Source organism: Thrips palmi, unplaced genomic scaffold (genome assembly GCF_012932325.1).
Source record: "Thrips palmi isolate BJ-2018 unplaced genomic scaffold, TpBJ-2018v1 HiC_scaffold_16, whole genome shotgun sequence".
NCBI classification, from domain to species: domain Eukaryota; kingdom Metazoa; phylum Arthropoda; class Insecta; order Thysanoptera; family Thripidae; genus Thrips; species Thrips palmi.
Genome location: NW_023144625.1, coordinates 11,877,417 through 11,893,115, shown reverse-complemented (window position 1 = coordinate 11,893,115; position 15,699 = coordinate 11,877,417). Strand labels below are relative to the sequence as shown.

The window sequence follows — 15,699 nt, the reverse complement described above, 5'->3', positions numbered from 1 at the left end:
GGTACCCGGGTACCCCCCGCCCCGGTGCTCGCCCACCCGGCCGGCATACCCGTACCCGTCCTCGACGTGGCCGTCGTGCCTGTGCCGCCGTCGGGCCGTCGGGGCGTGCGCCAGCGGCGGCAGCGCCGCCAGCACGCCGAGCTAGCCGCATGCCGGGCAGAGGGCCCAACCCCATACGCGGCACGCCGACGGCGACGCCACACTGCCAAATATTTGCCGAGGTGGAAAGTATTATTTAGTCACTGTGGGATTAGCCCGGCCGGGGGCACTGCTCGCTGCTCGCTGTTGACGAACCTGGCGGCCTGGGCGCCTGGCGGGGCTGCGAGGTCCTGGAGGCTGCGCGAGGCTGCGTTTCGGGTTAGGCCCGTTCGGCCTGGGACCGGCGGACCGCTTCGCCGGAATCGCGGAGAGACTTCCTTCAGAAGCTCCGCAAGCTCCGGCAGGTCCTTCCCCCTGCTTCCCCCTCCGAGGCCCCTCTCCCCTCCCCTCCCGCGCCTCTCCCCTTTCATTGACTCCCTTGCCGACGCCGCGGCGCGGCGCCACGCTCGGCCCGCCTGGGTTGTGTCTTCCCGTCTTCCGAAGTCGGTCACCGAGTCCATAGAATGGAGGCTAGTCGCTTTCCGGGTCGGTGGGTAGCTCGGAGAGTAGCTGAGCTGCGTGGACGGTGCGCCATCCCCCCTTCCCCCTTCCCCGCCCCAGTCCGATCGGTCCGATCCGACTCTCGGCTCTCCGCTTATCTCAGCGCCACGGCTACGGGGCTACACTCAGCGCGGATTGTTTTACATCATGCCACCGCACCGCATTGCGTTGCACTGCTGCGAGAGGCGCGCATCGCCCTGCCGCCCTGCCCTCGCCGGAGGCTGCGCCATGGCTGCGCCAGGACGTGTAATCAATGTGCTCATGACTCTGGGAAGGGCTGGGCTCCCGAACTTCCAACATGACGGAGACAGAGCGTCGTATCTGAACACAGATCAGATCTCTTATTCAAAACGTCAATCTCCCAACTGACAACGATTTATTCGTTTCGAACTCCGGACTACACTTGTATTTGAAGTAACAATTTTCACCTCTCTCAAACAATTAAAATTAATTTTTGTGAAAATTTTATCTGTATGAATCTTTTTGGTTTCCCCGGAAGCCTTTGAACTGACCGCCAGTCAGCGCCTTATCGCGGGTATGTTGGCGACGTTTGTGTTTTGTTCATGTTGGCAGTCCCTGTCTGCGTCTGCTGTCAACATAACCTCCTTCCTGTCGTGGTTTTCGTTGAGTTTGGGGAATAGTTCCCACGGAGATTTCCTTCATTTGTTGTTGTTCGCCCGATGCCAGAAAAATAGATCACAATGCCGAAAGTCAAAGCAGAAAAGAAATCTCGCGTCCACGAGACGATAGCGAAACAAGGTGAGAAGACAATTAAACCGACATAGGCTTTGATACCATGTGTCGTCTTAGTTGAGGTTATTCATGTTAGTTTGTTGTCATTAAAAGAAAAATGTATCTTTGTTAAATGTCAATCATTACTCTTAAAAGGGAAGCATAGTTCTCGGTTTCTACTCTAACTTATGTTCTTTGGCTCCTCCCAGGTATACTATTTAACAAAAACTTCGGCCAACACATACTCAAAAACCCCTTAATATCAAAGACCATGATTGAGAAAGCTGCTCTGCGGCCGACAGACGTTATCCTGGAAATCGGTCCTGGTACTGGTAATATGACAGTTCTTCTTCTGGAGAAAGTCAAGAAAGTAGTAGCCTGCGAAATAGATCCAAGGTACACAAGTTAATCATATCGCATGCAAGTTTCTGATCTTCTGTTTATTCTCTTACTGTGTACTGTGTGGCTTATTTATTTTATCTGTTTTAGACTTGTTGCGGAGTTGCAGAAACGTGTGGTCGGAACACCATATCAACAGAAACTTCAAATTATGATAGGAGATGCACTTAAAACTGATTTACCATTCTTTGATTGCTGTGTAGCTAATGTGCCTTACCAAATATCATCTCCTTTAGTATTCAAGTTACTTCTTCACAGGCAAGATATTGAGTGTTTTGATTGTTTGTGCTTTTGTATGTCAACTATTTATTAATTATGCTATTTCACCCCTGCAGGCCTTTCTTTCGCTGTGCTATCCTTATGTTCCAATTGGAATTCGCTCAGCGTCTTGTAGCCAAGCCCGGAGATGAACTTTACTGTCGACTGTCAATTAACACTCAACTTTTATCGAGAGTTGATATGTTAATGAAGGCAAGTGTTTTTTTTCTTGGAACTTAGACTATTTTTTCTTATTCTAAACATATTTGCTAATCATTGTCTCTTGCTGGTTTAGGTGGGAAAGAATAATTTTAGGCCTCCCCCCAAGGTTGAATCATGTGTTGTCAGAATAGAACCAAGAAATCCTCCTCCCCCAATCAACTTCACTGAGTGGGATGGCTTGACTCGGATATGTTTTGTTCGTAAAAACAAAACTCTCGGTGCCATTTTCAAACAAACTGCTGTCCTCACAGCACTGGAAAAAAATTACAGAGTCCACTGTTCTAAGAACAATGTGGTGAGGAATTGTTTTATTTCAGTCATTACCTTTCATACTGGTACAATTTGAGTAGCCTAAAGTGTTATTTTCCCTCTGCCTTAGACTTTGGATCCTAATTTGGATATCAAAAAGAAAGTTGAAGACATTCTGGCAGCAAATGGTTCAGAACTAAAGAGAGCCCGGACGATGGACATTGATGACTTCATGCAGTAAGTATTGCCATTTTGTTACCATTGATACGAGTAACAATTTTGGTTTGAAGAGAATTTGATTGTGTAACCAAGTTCATCTCTTATTTTTGTTTCCTCCTTTAGATTACTATGCGCTTTCAACAAAGACGGGATCCACTTTGCATAATGTCATAATAGTAGAAGAATATTAATTGCTGGTATGTAATACCAGTACATGATTTGATTCAAATTTTTGTGTTTTGGTGAGAAATGCATTCTTACACATGAATTAATATTATTTGTAATTCAAATACAAATTTATTAATTTTTGACCTCATGAAATTGAATCTTATACACTGGATCAAATCTACACATATGACTGGGTTAGGGGCTAGTCCCAATGACTAGAAAGCTTAAAAAAACCTTAGTTTAAAAAAATAAATCTAACATACTTATGTGTCATAGCAGTCTTTAAGGAGTTGAGTACATTGTCAGCGGGCTGACTATTTCTTCAAAGTTATGATGTTCACAAAGCTAACTAACCTGGTATGTTTATTACTTTGGCCCATTCTTCTTTAGGCCACACACCATTTTTTTCCACATTTGGAGGGCTGGATTTCCAACTCCATTTAGTAACAGGAGTAAACCAATCTAAACCATAATTGGCTTCAATATATCGCCTAGTGTTGCATGGAACCCTTACCAGCAGCTCAAGGAATTCGGTCCAACAGAGGGAGAATGCTGTAAATGTATACCTGCAAAAATAAGCCTTTGACAGATTTCAAATCACATAATGGATGATACCTAGCAAGTGAGTTTTAAGTGGTTCTTACCTATACTTTTGGCCTGACCTAGCTTCTGTCCCACCATTCCACATAGTGCCTTTTTCTTCATCAACATAAAAGAAAAATATATCCAACTTTAGTTTCTTGTACTCAAAAGCAATTTGATAGCTGTCATTTGCTTTTCCAAACGTGTGATGCAGTTTGAAACCATGTGATAAGAATGCAGGAATGATTTCTTCCTTATAATCAGAAGCAAAAACGCCTAAGTCAACATCTTGGCTGTAAGGAATGAAATCACATTGTCGCAAAAACCCTGAAACAGAAATTATACTGTAATGTGCAGAGAGTAGATAAAAAACCTCTTATACTGCAAGGCTTTGATCGGAACAAACCTAAACAGGTGCCACTACTCAGCCAGAAGGGAACCTCTAGATCATCAAGAATTCTTTTAGCTCTTGAGAGCATTTTCCAGGCTTGATGCTTGAACCGTATTGCAGTTATTGACTGATCTCTTCCATGAGTTCTGAAAAATGTATCAGCTCGTTTGTAATCACACTCAATGAAATTCGATGAGGTATCTGATATTGCCCTTAGAAAGGCTGGGATATCCTTAGGTACCAGAAAGTGGTACTCTAGTAGTTGTGCATCGACTAGATCAAACCTGAAGAGGAAGAGGAAAACAGAAACATTTAAGAAAAAGTGGTTTAAAAAAGGTACTGAAGAGTGACAATAGAGTAGTGAAGAAGCATACTTGGGAATAGCCCCTTCAGTTGCCATAAAATGCTGCCTGCTTAGCAAAATACCAACTTTCTTCAAATAATTATTTCCTTTGAGATCATCATGTACAGATCCATGCCACCAAAAGTTATCCTGCAATAAGGGTGTGTATGGTGACTATTTTTTTCCTCCATCAAATTTATCACACATATTAATTACCATAATGAATACCTCTCTACCATGAAGTATGACTACTAGAAATGAGTAATTCTTCCTTAAAACAAGAGCTGTTGTAAGTATAGATGCCTTTGGGGGTAAACCAAATATCTTCTTGCTTTGTGTTGCATAAACTGAGAATCCTTTGACCTCTAGTTTTTTTACAAACTCATCAAATAAAACCTTCTTCTGGAGAAAATTAAAAAAAATGAAATTTTGGTAAGAAATTTTTTTACCAGTTAAAGATATGAAACAATCTGATTGTAACATGCCTTTGGGATGCACGAGGAGTCGACAGCAAGGAAAACATCGTCACCATCAAGACGACAGTCTGCACCACCTCCCACACAATCAAGAATGTTCTGCTTCACATTCCATACATGAGCTAATATTTTGGGACTGATGATGAAAGGAGTGCAGCCTTCCGCTCTTATAACAAAATCTAAAGTTTGTCCTTCTTGTAAAAACTTTTCACTAATGGAAATGTTGAGCCGAGGTACTTGACCCGTCACAGAGACTAGCCTCTCATGTAAGAGCGAGGGAACTCGATGATTTCCTCCAATAAAGGCAAGGCCCATGTAAACAAAAGCTTGAGCTAGGAGGAAGACACAACTGACAAGGAGAAGTTTCTTGCCAGACGGCCTGAGGCGAAACATCTTGGTTATGTCGACGTTCACGTAGTGAAAAAACAGACATTTTCGGGAAATTTTGGATATTCGTATGAATGAAACTTTGCCTCGATCACACCTAAAGACGACATAATGGAGATTCTTGGCGTTACAAGTCAATATTTCCGACTTTAGGGGCTTTTATTTACGAATGTCAGCGGTGGCAGACTGAACGGCAACCGCGGGCGGCCATGTTTTTTTGACGGAGATGTGCACCAACCTCTGTAAAAGTGAAAACAAAGCAAAAATTCATATCTTTTATTTGTTTTCTTTTCAGTAATTAAAAAGCTATTAGGAACTTGATCTCAGCAGTGATCTAGGGCTGTTTCTTTAGGTGTCAAAACAGCACATCAAAGCGGAAAACTCAAAAACTTTACTTTGAAAAGCTGCTTAACTGTCAGGGAATGCGCATTGCCAACAGTACAAAACAGCCTCGTTACAAAACTATGGCTGGTTACCCGTTGAAAACTTGCCTCTCCATCAAGACAGCGATTTTGTGCAAATATTATACGTGACAGTTTTGTTACATGAACCGTTTCATTAGCATTTGTGTGCCCAGTTACCATTAATTATGTAGCTGTTGGTGACCTTAAATTCTAGCAGAGAGACTGTTTACAAGGCAGAGAAGCAGTCTTGTCACTTTCATTTACGTTTTCACAGCCTAAAAGCACTTGCTCCATAAAAAAAATAAAATACAAAATTTCTTTCAGCCTAAGAGTTTTCCATATAGCTTTGTTGTAAATGTGAGACTGTTTTTGTGGTGTGTCGGCAATCTCTGCCTGAAGTCTAGTTGTTGTCGAGGGGAAGGGAGGAAGGGAGGGGATGCAATCAGGCAAAGGGGGTAATGGCGACTGTGTTGTGAGGGTAAATTTATCCTTCGGATCTTCTTATTTCAAGTTCATTTTGTTCAGTCTTGAAGACAGGTGTTCCTTTTACATCAGATCGTCAACTGGAAGGTTGTGTCGCATTACTACTTCAGTTTTATGTAGTTACGATTGTGGATGCTAGTTGTCAGGTGTTCTAATTTGAGTACTGTAATGAAGTGGAGAAACACTTTTTAAAGATATCCATTAGAGTTTACTTTCACTTCATTAAAAATTTCGTCCATGGTCCAAAGGATGGCGAAAGACGAAGTGGACGATTTGTTGCCAGACAAGGATGCTGCCAAGGAGTTTTATGCAAGATATGAACCTAAAGAGATCCTTGGAAGGTGAGTAACTTTCTTACAACCTTTAAAATCACGTTTGATTGCTCTTGTGCATTGTGAACGACAGTTTTCAACTGATCCTTATGTCATGGCAATAATGATCTTTTTTAGTAGACACTTAAACCACTCCTTATGTTGATAGATTTTTTGATTGTGTACATTGATTAATTTTCTGCCAACAGGGGTATAAGCTCCACAGTACGTCGTTGTATTGAAAAAGAAACAGGCATAGAATTCGCAGCTAAGATTATTGACTTGAGTAACGATTCACATGATGGTGGTGGTGATGGGAAAACAATGCTTGAAGCAACTATAGAAGAAGTCAAGATTCTTCGATTAGTTGCTGGACACCCCTATATAAGTGGGTTTCTCCCAATTTAGTTTTGCAGTTTTTTGGTTGAAATGTGTTGTTTTCAAATTATTTGCCTATTTTTTCTATTCCAGTTGAAATGCACGATGTCTTTGAGTCCAGTACATTCATATTCCTTGTATTTGAGCTCTGTAAGAATGGAGAATTGTTTGACTACCTGACTACTGTTGTTACACTATCAGAAAAGAAAACTAGGTAAACTGAGAAAATTTAACTTAATACTGTACTCTTAAGGGCAGGTGTTTTATTGTGCCATCTACTTACGCCCATCAAAATTTTCATTGTTCGACAGATACATAATGAGACAACTCTTTGAAGCTTTGAAATATGTCCATAGTAAAAACATTGTTCATCGAGATCTGAAACCTGAAAACATCCTGTTGGATGACAATTTAAACATTAAACTGACAGACTTTGGGTTTGCTCGGGTATTGCAACCTGGGATGAAGTTGACAGGTAATTTGTTTATTTTTTCAAGACTTCATTGTTACAGTTCTTTTTTTTTTTTTTTTTCACTGAAATCACATTTGCTTTACATATTAAGTCATGATGGGTTTTAGTTTAAGTGTAGAAGTGAAACTGATACATTCAAATCAAAGCATGTGACTTGTTTGTATAGAGAAGGTTGGTGTTAAGAGTTCTTACCTAGTGTATATTTTTGTGTTGTACTCATCCGCTTCTTTAAAATCCATCAATCCATTATTTCATTATTTCCTGTTAGATCTCGATTCTTTTGTGCTGTTCTTTATGAAAATTTGTGATTTCTGTATGTTCTACCCTAATCGCACTACCATTCCAATTTTAGATTTATGTGGTACACCTGGTTATCTAGCTCCTGAGGTCTTAAAAACCAACATGTTTGAAGATGCAGAGGGCTATGAGAGAGAGGTGGATTTGTAAGTAGTTTTTTGGTTCTAGCTCTGGTCAATTATTTCCCTTGGTGTGCTTTGTGTGCTCGTGTAGCTGTTAGTAATGATTGGCTGCTTCAAAATTCCTGCATGTTTTCTAGCACTTTGTGTCTTGCTTTCATTTTATAATCAATGCTCTTGCCATGGTGTCTTCAACTTTTTTCTCTCATATTGATGCCGTTCTGTAGTTGTTTCATATCTAGCATGCTTTTGTAGTAAAAACTAAAATTTTACCAGCACCAAAATATTTTTTTCTTTTCACAATACATTTTTATGCAATATGTTCTGTGCACTTAATATTGCTTTCCTACTTGGCTGTTTTGGCATAGAACTTTGTGGCACCCCTGGATATATTTCACCTGAAATGATAAATACAGCTATGTATGAGAACCAAGACGACGCAGAAGGTTATGACTTAGCTATTGATCTGTAAGTTTTTCTTACCTTTCCCCTTAATTCTTTTCTTAAACCATTCTGGAAAAAAAAGACACTCTCAAGTTCAGAACAATAATATATTTTTTTTGTTTTTTATGCTATTTAAGTATCTTGATAAGAAAGAAGTGCTGTTTAGTTTGTTGTTTGCATGGCTTTTGATTCTACAGCTTCTCTTCTGTTACTAATTTTCTTATCCACAGATTTAAGAAAACAAATGATTGGAATAGATTTGTGGAAAGAGATTAATTTCTCATCTATTTTTGAATATTATTTCTTATCTTGCCATTAGACAAATGTGCAGATGTTCTTGAAATCTGACCTAACTTTATTTACTTTTACAGGTGGGCCTGTGGTGTGATCATGTACACATTGTATGTATTTTCATCTAACAGTAGGCTTTACAATTTTGAAGAATTGGACTTTCTAAACAGATCTTTACAATTATACTTCTTCCTTTGTTTTAGACTTGTTGGGTGTCCACCATTCTGGCACAGGAAGCAAATGGTCATGCTGAGGAATATTATGGAAGGAAAATATTCCTTCACATCACCTGAATGGGCTGATATATCAGGTAAGTACATCCTTTGGACTGGCAAACAAAATTCTCTTTCTCTCTCAACACTATTTTCTCCTCCTCTTTTTATTACCTAGAGCCCCCAAAGGACCTGATAAGGAAACTCCTTGTTGTCGATCCAAAGAAAAGGATTTCTATTGATGAAGCTCTGGAGCATCCATTCTTCCATGTCATGGTATTGTACATCAAATTAATGTTTATTGAGGTTCCTTTGAAGCCACCTTCACACACTGTATGTGCTGTCTGTTAATTTTGGGGACTTTTCTCTTCTTATGAGCTCAAAAACGTCTTCAGCTCTGTAACAAGAGTAAACTGCTTTAAATGTTTCTATGAAATGTAGATGTAGTGCTTTTCACTTTGTTTTTCGTCTTATTCGAACTTTACACAACATTATCTTGGTTTTTATTTCTAAAGAAGATATAGGGCTTTTCAAATTTTTGTAGAATTGTTTTATCTTCTTTTTACTTTTAATTTTCCAATTTTTTGTCAGCATTCACTGTTGCTTCTTATTCTGCACGTATAGTAACGCTCAGCTACAAGTTGTACCTTAATTAGCACAGCACAATAATTGTAATGGCAAAGCTATTCATTGCATGCTTATTGGTTGTGGCATGCACAGTTGTGGGACCAGGACATCGCACCACTCAAACGCAGTCTCTCCACTTCCTCGCGCCGTCTTAGTCGCATCTCCGAGATGGCTTTGGTAAATACAACAGTGTTGCTGTCTGTTTACAATTTTGTGATGCCATTAGTTTTACTTGCTAACTTGTGAGTTACCTCTCTTGTGCATATGTTGCAGGTAATGCTTGCCTATTTGTGACTGTACTTTTTGTCTTGAAATAATGTTTTCCATTTTATTATTATAAGTCTTTTTGCTTTCTTTCTAATTTTTTAATTTTTATGAACCAACAAAGTTGAGGAACTATTCATTATTGTTTGGAGTGTTGAGAGAGATACAAACTGATCTAGCTCGGTTATTGATTGCTCAATTTTTCTTTTCTTTTTTTTCACCTTCTGTAATTACGCACTTCCCTTTTTTATCTCCTGGCTATAATTTCTTAGGATAAGTAAGATTTAATCCATCTTCTTGAGCTTTCCTGTAACCTCTTTGGATTTTCTTGAAATTTGGGCATCAAATTTGCAATTACCGGTAGTTTGGAACTGGGATAGAAATGAAAAATTGCCTTTATGATCTCAGTACTACTATATTTTGGATAAGTGACAGAATTTTGACGTTATAATCACATTCTAAAACAGTCTTAATTGTCTTTATCTTTTTAGGCCTTGAAAGCAAGTGCTTTTAATGCAAGAAAGAAATTCCAATTTGTCATCTTGGTGGTTCGTGCTGCTATCCGCATCAAACGACTGCGTTTCACTCCAGAGCCACTTTCTATTGGAGTCGCAAGAGTGGACCCCTATCGCATTAAAATTCTCAGAAAGGTAAGATTTTTCTTTATTATTTATGTGGTGCTGCAGCCACCTTTGTATGAAAACTGCTAATGTGATTATTTTAATGTTTGGTTATAAAGGTCATTGATGGCTGTGCATTCCGTGTGTATGGTCATTGGGTCAAGAAGGGCGAAGGTCAAAACAGAGCAGCTCTTTTTGAAAATACACCAAAGACTGAGTTGAAGCACATGTATGTAAGTCATCTTAGTCGATAAGGGCTTCAAAATATGGTGCAGTTATTTGCCAACTTGATTCTTAGTACAGTGGTTAGTCTAGAATTATGACTGTGTTGGTATTGCATCAACTGTGATCAAGGGCAGGATTTTTATTCCAGCCAAATATTGGATTATTACTTGTGCTGTTCCACATGTTCTCTTAAACCTCTCCATACATATGTATACTAAAAACATTTTGGTCTTTCCCTTTAGTGTTCTTAACAACACGTGCAAATTTACTATTTTAACAGAAGCTTTTGATTGACTGCTCAATCTCAGTTTATCTTAAAGCTGCCTCTATATATTTTTGACTCATTCATTAACATGAAATTTTGTGTTGCTTGCAAACCAGAGCCACAGTTTTTTTGCTATTGTCCTTTAAATTTTGAGTGCAACTTTGTGATACAGAAGCCAGCTGTGACCTCACAATTAAGGAAGCACATCTTTGCAGTATTTGAAGAACCTTTGTCTTTCTGAAATTGAGGTGCAGGCGAGGATGTGAATTCATGTAATACCATACTTCCAATATTATTCTTGTGTGAGTCAGCTCTCTTCCTGTTTTATTTAATTAGTTCTTTTTCCCTTATCAAAAGTATCATTTATGCTGCCAACTGAACTACAGCTTTATTGTAGAGTCATTTAAAGACGAAAATGGTGCTCTCAGCAAGGGTGCATGCAAAAAAGTGTAACTTGAGGTCCTATAGGCGAGCCCCATGTGTGTGCCACAGTTGATTTGTGCCTTTTCAGACAACTTGTTATGTGATATACATCCAAATATACTTTATTTGTTTTGAAGGATATAGTACAAAGTGGGTGCTGTTGGGTCTGTATGCTTTGGCCTTTTAGTTGCTCTTGTAAGTTAATATCTACTGCTTGTCTAAAGCATTGAAGTTATTTAACTTGGAGGTAATCTTTCCTCAAAAATTCTTTTCTTAGAAACAGTGTTTACCATAAGTTGCAGTGGTTCCAATGTCTTTGTTTACTTATCATTATGTCTCTGCATAGCTTGATATTGCTCCGTTATAATCATTAGCTATTTAAATGTTATGCTACATTTCATTGCATGTTTTGTCGTACTTACAGAATAACTGCTCCAATTTAACTTGTAATTTTTGGTTCTATCATTTGGTCTGCATTAAGGTTCACAGCCTCAAAGGAATTACAAAAGCAGCCTGCTTGTTTCTAATCAGTCAAAGAAGATATTTATTTTTGCTTTTTTAAATGGGGAAATGTTTAATTTTTTATGTGCTCCTTGATAGCAAGTTAACAAAGAGCAAGAAAGATGTATCAACCTCAGATGAGTTGCAGTACCCTTTTGTAGGTGATCTGTTCTTTGGTAACTTCTGTTACTCAGTTCCTTTAGTTTGAATTCCTAGGTTAATCGTTAATGGGAGTGAAGTTCTTTCTTTTTAGTAGACAATTTTATTTAAGTCAAGAATTTTCTCTCACCTTGCACATAGAAGTATTTTATAAGGATTGCTTTACCATAACTCTCTGAAGTAAGCTTCACTAGTTGCGTTCTGAGATGGTTATTTCATTTATTTGCAAATGCTAAATTCAATCGGAATGTCTCTTTTGGGTAGCATCAATTCCATGCTGTTGTTTGAGGAATTTACCAATTGGTTATAATTTGAGTAAGAGGCCTGGTTGTATGTTTTGGGAAGATGCAGGTAGATGGCTGATGTGAACAAACCAATTTTACCATAAAATTATTTTATTTTTCAGACCAAGTGACCATTATGTTTATTTTGCCCTATTATTATTATTATTATTTATCTTGGCTTTCTAAGCGAACTCAATCCTTAGTTACCTTAAAGCAAACTCCTAATAGACGTTTTTTTAAAATGTGTTCTTTTTTTAAAATTTAAAGCATTTTGGAGATCTCTGAGACCAATGGAGGACCAATATGTCTACTATAATCTGTTATGTATTTGAAATTAGGAGTCTCCATTCAAGCTTGAATATAATACTTGGAGCATTTGTCAAAAATAGAAAACTTTTCCTTAACCATACTGTTTTGTTCATGCAAATTTTCAAACTTGAACACATCTCATCATTCTCTGTTTGTAATGGTTCTCTCCCGGAATGTATGGATTGTGCTCTGTTTTGTTCCTTCTGAAAGGTGAATAAATGTGTTAAGTATTACATGAGACCTCACTTTGAGGTGATGTAAATAAGAAGAAAATTTAATTTTTGTGTTATATTTTTGAAAAATAAATTTAAAGATTTAGCCCTCCTATGTTTGGAGTTCTCTGTAAGTCAAGTAACCATATTGTGATTGTTGATATTGTTAATAAAGAGTGTTTTCAAATTGTTGTAATTTTTTAGCTCCCATATATTCTTTGAGGCAGCGACTGTGTACATGTCAAACTACTCTGTAACTTTGTCCTGGTAGTAAACTGTGGGCGTGCACAAGAAATCCCAGCAATCTTTGGACTGCAGACATGTATTTAAATGTGGCCATCGAGTTCCCAGCGTCTGATGTCTTGGCGTGCTCCTTCTGACACAGTCAGGCCAAGGTGGGTTTCAAACAGTGCTTTCGTCGCTCTGTCTCTCTCGGACTCGTGGGGCGTCCCGTGTGAGTGCGAGAGACACAGCGGGACGAAACACTGTTGGGAATGAGTCGGCAGGCCACGGCCCGCATGGCATGGATCCACATGACGCGTGGCTGCTGCCGCTGCTGCCCACCCAGCGTGCTGTCCCGCGTGACCACGCGTGCCTCGTGCCTCGCCCCAAGCCGGCTGCAGCGGGGCGGGGTGTTGAGTGTTGTAGGTCAGCGACGGCACTTCGACGGGTCGCCCCAGCCGGGCCGGGCCTTGGCTGGCCCTTCCCTCTCCAAGCTCTGCCTGGTGCTGCGACGTGTCACGATGCGTGAGGCACGCCGAGGCGTGCCAGACGGCACACTCATTCCGAGCACCATTTCGTCGCTGTCTTTCTTGCCCCCCTGCGGGCCGCCCCATGAGTGCGAGAGGGACAGAGCCACAACGCTGCGCGGAGTCGCTCGGCGGGTACGGCCGGACCGAGCACGCGGCACGCGGCTTGATTCGCGGGGCCTAGGCAGCCTAGGCGCGGCAAGGCGCGGCGGCCGGCGTGTGGGTGTGAGCCGCGGAGCCGCGGAACGGGTGGGGGCCGAGCCAGGCCGAGCCGAGTCAAGCCGAGCGGCGTCGAGGGGGGCCGAACCTGAGCCGAACGTGCGGCGCATGGCCAACCCGGCGCCCCGCTGCGCCCCGCACCCTTCCCTTTCCCTTCCCCGTCCCGTCTTCCCCGTGCCGCCTCTGACCGGCCTGAGCGGCCTGAGCCCCAGCCTGCCTGCTTGCCGCCCGCCTGTGCTGGCGGCGCTGCGCTCGGCGCTGGCGGGGCGCGTACAGCGTGTAGCCCTACCCTCGCGGCGCGGTGCGGTGCGCGGTGTGGTGGCGTGGCCAGCCCGCTCTGCTACGCTGCCACGCTCTGGCCGAGCCTCTGCCTTGCCGTTGCCGCTCCGAGGCGCAGCGCGCAGTCCCAGTCCGCACTCAGTGTCGGCTGCCGGGCGAAGCCCAGGCGAAGCCCCAACGCCGCGAAGCGCGAACCGCGGACGAGCCCCTGGCAGCCCGAGGCTGCCTTTGGCGTGCCCGCCTGGCAGTGTTTGGCTGTCAGGCCTGGCGAGGCGGCTCGGCGGCTCGGCTCAGCCCAGCGAGGGCGTCTAGTGCGTAGGGCAGGGCTGGGAAGGGCGCACGGCGGCAGAGCGCGTCAGCCAGCGTCAGCCCGCCCGAGGGCCGCCAACTGTTCGCGAAAAGTGTGTGTGTGCGTGCGTGTGCTGTCTTTGTGGTGCAACTTTGTGCCGTCCCATGCGGTGCCGGTCGTGCCCGTCGTGTCCACGCCCGGCCCCAGCCTCGGCCTCCAGTCCAGGGCCCCCCCGCCGCCACCTCCGGCCGGCACAGGGCCCCCCGGCCCCCCGGCGCAAGCCGCGCCAGCCGCGGCAGCCCGAGCCCGGCCGGCACAAGCCTCCAGGGGCGCAGGCTGCGCAGGCTGCGCGGGCCCAGGTGACGCGTCGTCGACGAGGACTTGAGGACGGCGACGTGTGTTGCCGCTGAGGCCAGGACAGCACCGACAGGGTCTCCGGGCCCTTCGGCCAGGGGCCCAACGCCGCGGCTGCCACTGCTACCGCCGCCCCAGCAGCCCTGCCGGGCCCTGCGCCGTGCCGCCCTGCCTCTACCTGCAGGTCGGCCTGGTGGTCGAGGGCCTGGCGTCCGCTGCTGCCGCCGCTGCAGCAGTCGTGGCGGCGGGTTGGCGCTAAGGCCGCGCCCCGAGCGCCCCGAGCGCCGCGTGTCAGGTCAAGTGAATGTGCGTGCGACACCGCGAGCTGGCCCAGGGTGCCCAGGGCCTCGAAGACGTGCACCAGCATCATGGAGGTGCTCCTGGAGGCGGCCAAGTTCGTCGAACTGCAAGCAGAACGGGAGCGGCTCCGCGCGCGCGCACGTGGTGAGTATACAGTGTAGTGAGATGACGAGCACCGCGCGGCACCGCGGCGGGCCGTCACATGACAGCACGGCCCCGCCCCGCCCCGCCGGCCCCCGCTCCGTAGCCATCGCGGATTGCTGGTCGAGCTCACGCGGCGTGGCACCGCGGCACTCACTACACTGGCAGTACAGCCGCGGCCCGCGCGCCGCGCACCGCGCCGGCCTGTCGGCCTGGTTGGTCGGGCCGCAGCTTGGCATGGCAGCTTAGCTTGGCGAGAGCTTGGCCATGGCCAGCAGGGCCAGCAGGGCCAGCAGCCCGGTCCGGCCGGCCCCGCGCCCCGCGACACGCTGCAGGCCCGGCGCAGCCCGGTGCAGCCCGTGCAAGGCAGCGCGGTGCAGCGCGGCCGGCCGGCCGGCAAAAAGGAAAACATATGGTGTGGCTGGTGCCCGGCCGGTCTCGCTCGCACCGCCCTGCCGGGCGGCCACACCGGCCACGCCGCGATTTGGCTCGGCGGGGCTCAAGGCTCAAAACATGACCCGCTCCGATCCCGTCCCGTCCCGTCCCGTGCCGTGCCGTCGCGTCCGCGGGCAGAGACCAAAGACGTCACAGCAACATTCCCCGCGATGATTCCACACCACGCACGCCGTTTCTTGCTTCTTTTACTGCGGGCCGGTGGTTGCTCTTTTATTATTTTCTTTTATTTTGGCAGTAAAACTCTTTCTCTTTTCCCTCCGCCTCCTTTCCCCCCTCGTTGTCGGTGCCCTTTGTCGCTGTGGGGTGGGTCCTCGGCGGCCTTGGGCAGGGCCTCCAGGGCCTCGGGCCGGGCAGCGCGTGGGCGCGATGCAGCTTACTTCTACGCACTGCAACGCTCTGCAACACCGCCAAGCTGCAGCTTCAGAGTTACCCGGTGGCGGGGGCCTTGCAAGCGGCGTGCCGACGGTCCCCAAGCGCGCTTAGCGGCCTTAACAGCGCCTTACGCTGTTTAATCACGAGTATTGAAGCCGCGTTTTAAGACCTCCGG

General features: G+C 44.7%; 4 protein-coding genes across 11 annotated transcripts in view; 3 read left to right on the top strand and 1 right to left on the bottom strand.

Annotated features, from left to right (window-relative positions):
• The first annotated feature begins 1,212 nt into the window (after window positions 1–1,212).
• Window positions 1,213–3,029, top strand: LOC117642653 (probable dimethyladenosine transferase). The gene is made up of 7 exons (XM_034381066.1): window positions 1,213–1,398; window positions 1,581–1,767; window positions 1,861–2,028; window positions 2,106–2,241; window positions 2,324–2,545; window positions 2,630–2,736; window positions 2,842–3,029. Exons 1-7 carry the CDS (start codon window positions 1,341–1,343, stop codon window positions 2,882–2,884), a joined length of 921 nt encoding a protein of 306 aa, XP_034236957.1. The 5' UTR covers window positions 1,213–1,340; the 3' UTR covers window positions 2,885–3,029.
• Window positions 3,030–3,158: 129 nt separating this feature from the next.
• Window positions 3,159–5,311, bottom strand: LOC117642652 (fukutin-like). 2 transcript variants are annotated; one of them, XM_034381063.1, is made up of 6 exons: window positions 4,688–5,311; window positions 4,431–4,604; window positions 4,234–4,352; window positions 3,875–4,143; window positions 3,531–3,795; window positions 3,159–3,452 (listed from the first exon to the last, which is right to left on the bottom strand). In XM_034381063.1, the coding sequence occupies exons 1-6, from the start codon at window positions 5,069–5,071 to the stop codon at window positions 3,236–3,238; spliced, it is 1,428 nt and encodes a 475-aa protein (XP_034236954.1). In that variant the 5' UTR covers window positions 5,072–5,311; the 3' UTR covers window positions 3,159–3,235. The 2 variants fall into 2 exon arrangements, with proteins under 2 accessions (XP_034236954.1, XP_034236955.1); XM_034381064.1 differs by having other exon boundaries at window positions 4,431–4,601.
• Window positions 5,312–5,904: 593 nt separating this feature from the next.
• LOC117643052 (phosphorylase b kinase gamma catalytic chain, skeletal muscle/heart isoform) lies at window positions 5,905–12,552 on the top strand. 6 transcript variants are annotated; one of them, XM_034381698.1, is made up of 12 exons: window positions 5,913–6,039; window positions 6,201–6,293; window positions 6,473–6,651; window positions 6,735–6,855; window positions 6,953–7,116; window positions 7,898–7,997; window positions 8,345–8,374; window positions 8,468–8,574; window positions 8,655–8,752; window positions 9,197–9,280; window positions 9,859–10,017; window positions 10,107–12,552. In XM_034381698.1, exons 2-12 carry the CDS (start codon window positions 6,202–6,204, stop codon window positions 10,239–10,241), a joined length of 1,269 nt encoding a protein of 422 aa, XP_034237589.1. In that variant the 5' UTR covers window positions 5,913–6,039; window position 6,201; the 3' UTR covers window positions 10,242–12,552. The 6 variants fall into 6 exon arrangements, with proteins under 6 accessions (XP_034237587.1, XP_034237588.1, XP_034237591.1 ...); XM_034381699.1 differs by having other exon boundaries at window positions 5,929–5,947; XM_034381696.1 differs by having other exon boundaries at window positions 5,905–6,293.
• A 1,937-nt stretch (window positions 12,553–14,489) lies between these two features.
• Window positions 14,490–15,699, top strand: part of LOC117643051 (flocculation protein FLO11-like) — a 37,940-nt gene continuing 36,730 nt past the window's right edge. For both annotated transcript variants that reach the window (XM_034381693.1, XM_034381692.1), the window contains exon 1: window positions 14,490–14,699. In XM_034381693.1, coding sequence (XP_034237584.1) covers window positions 14,624–14,699 — 76 coding nt within the window. In that variant the 5' untranslated portion in view covers window positions 14,490–14,623. The remainder of the gene's footprint in view (window positions 14,700–15,699) is intronic.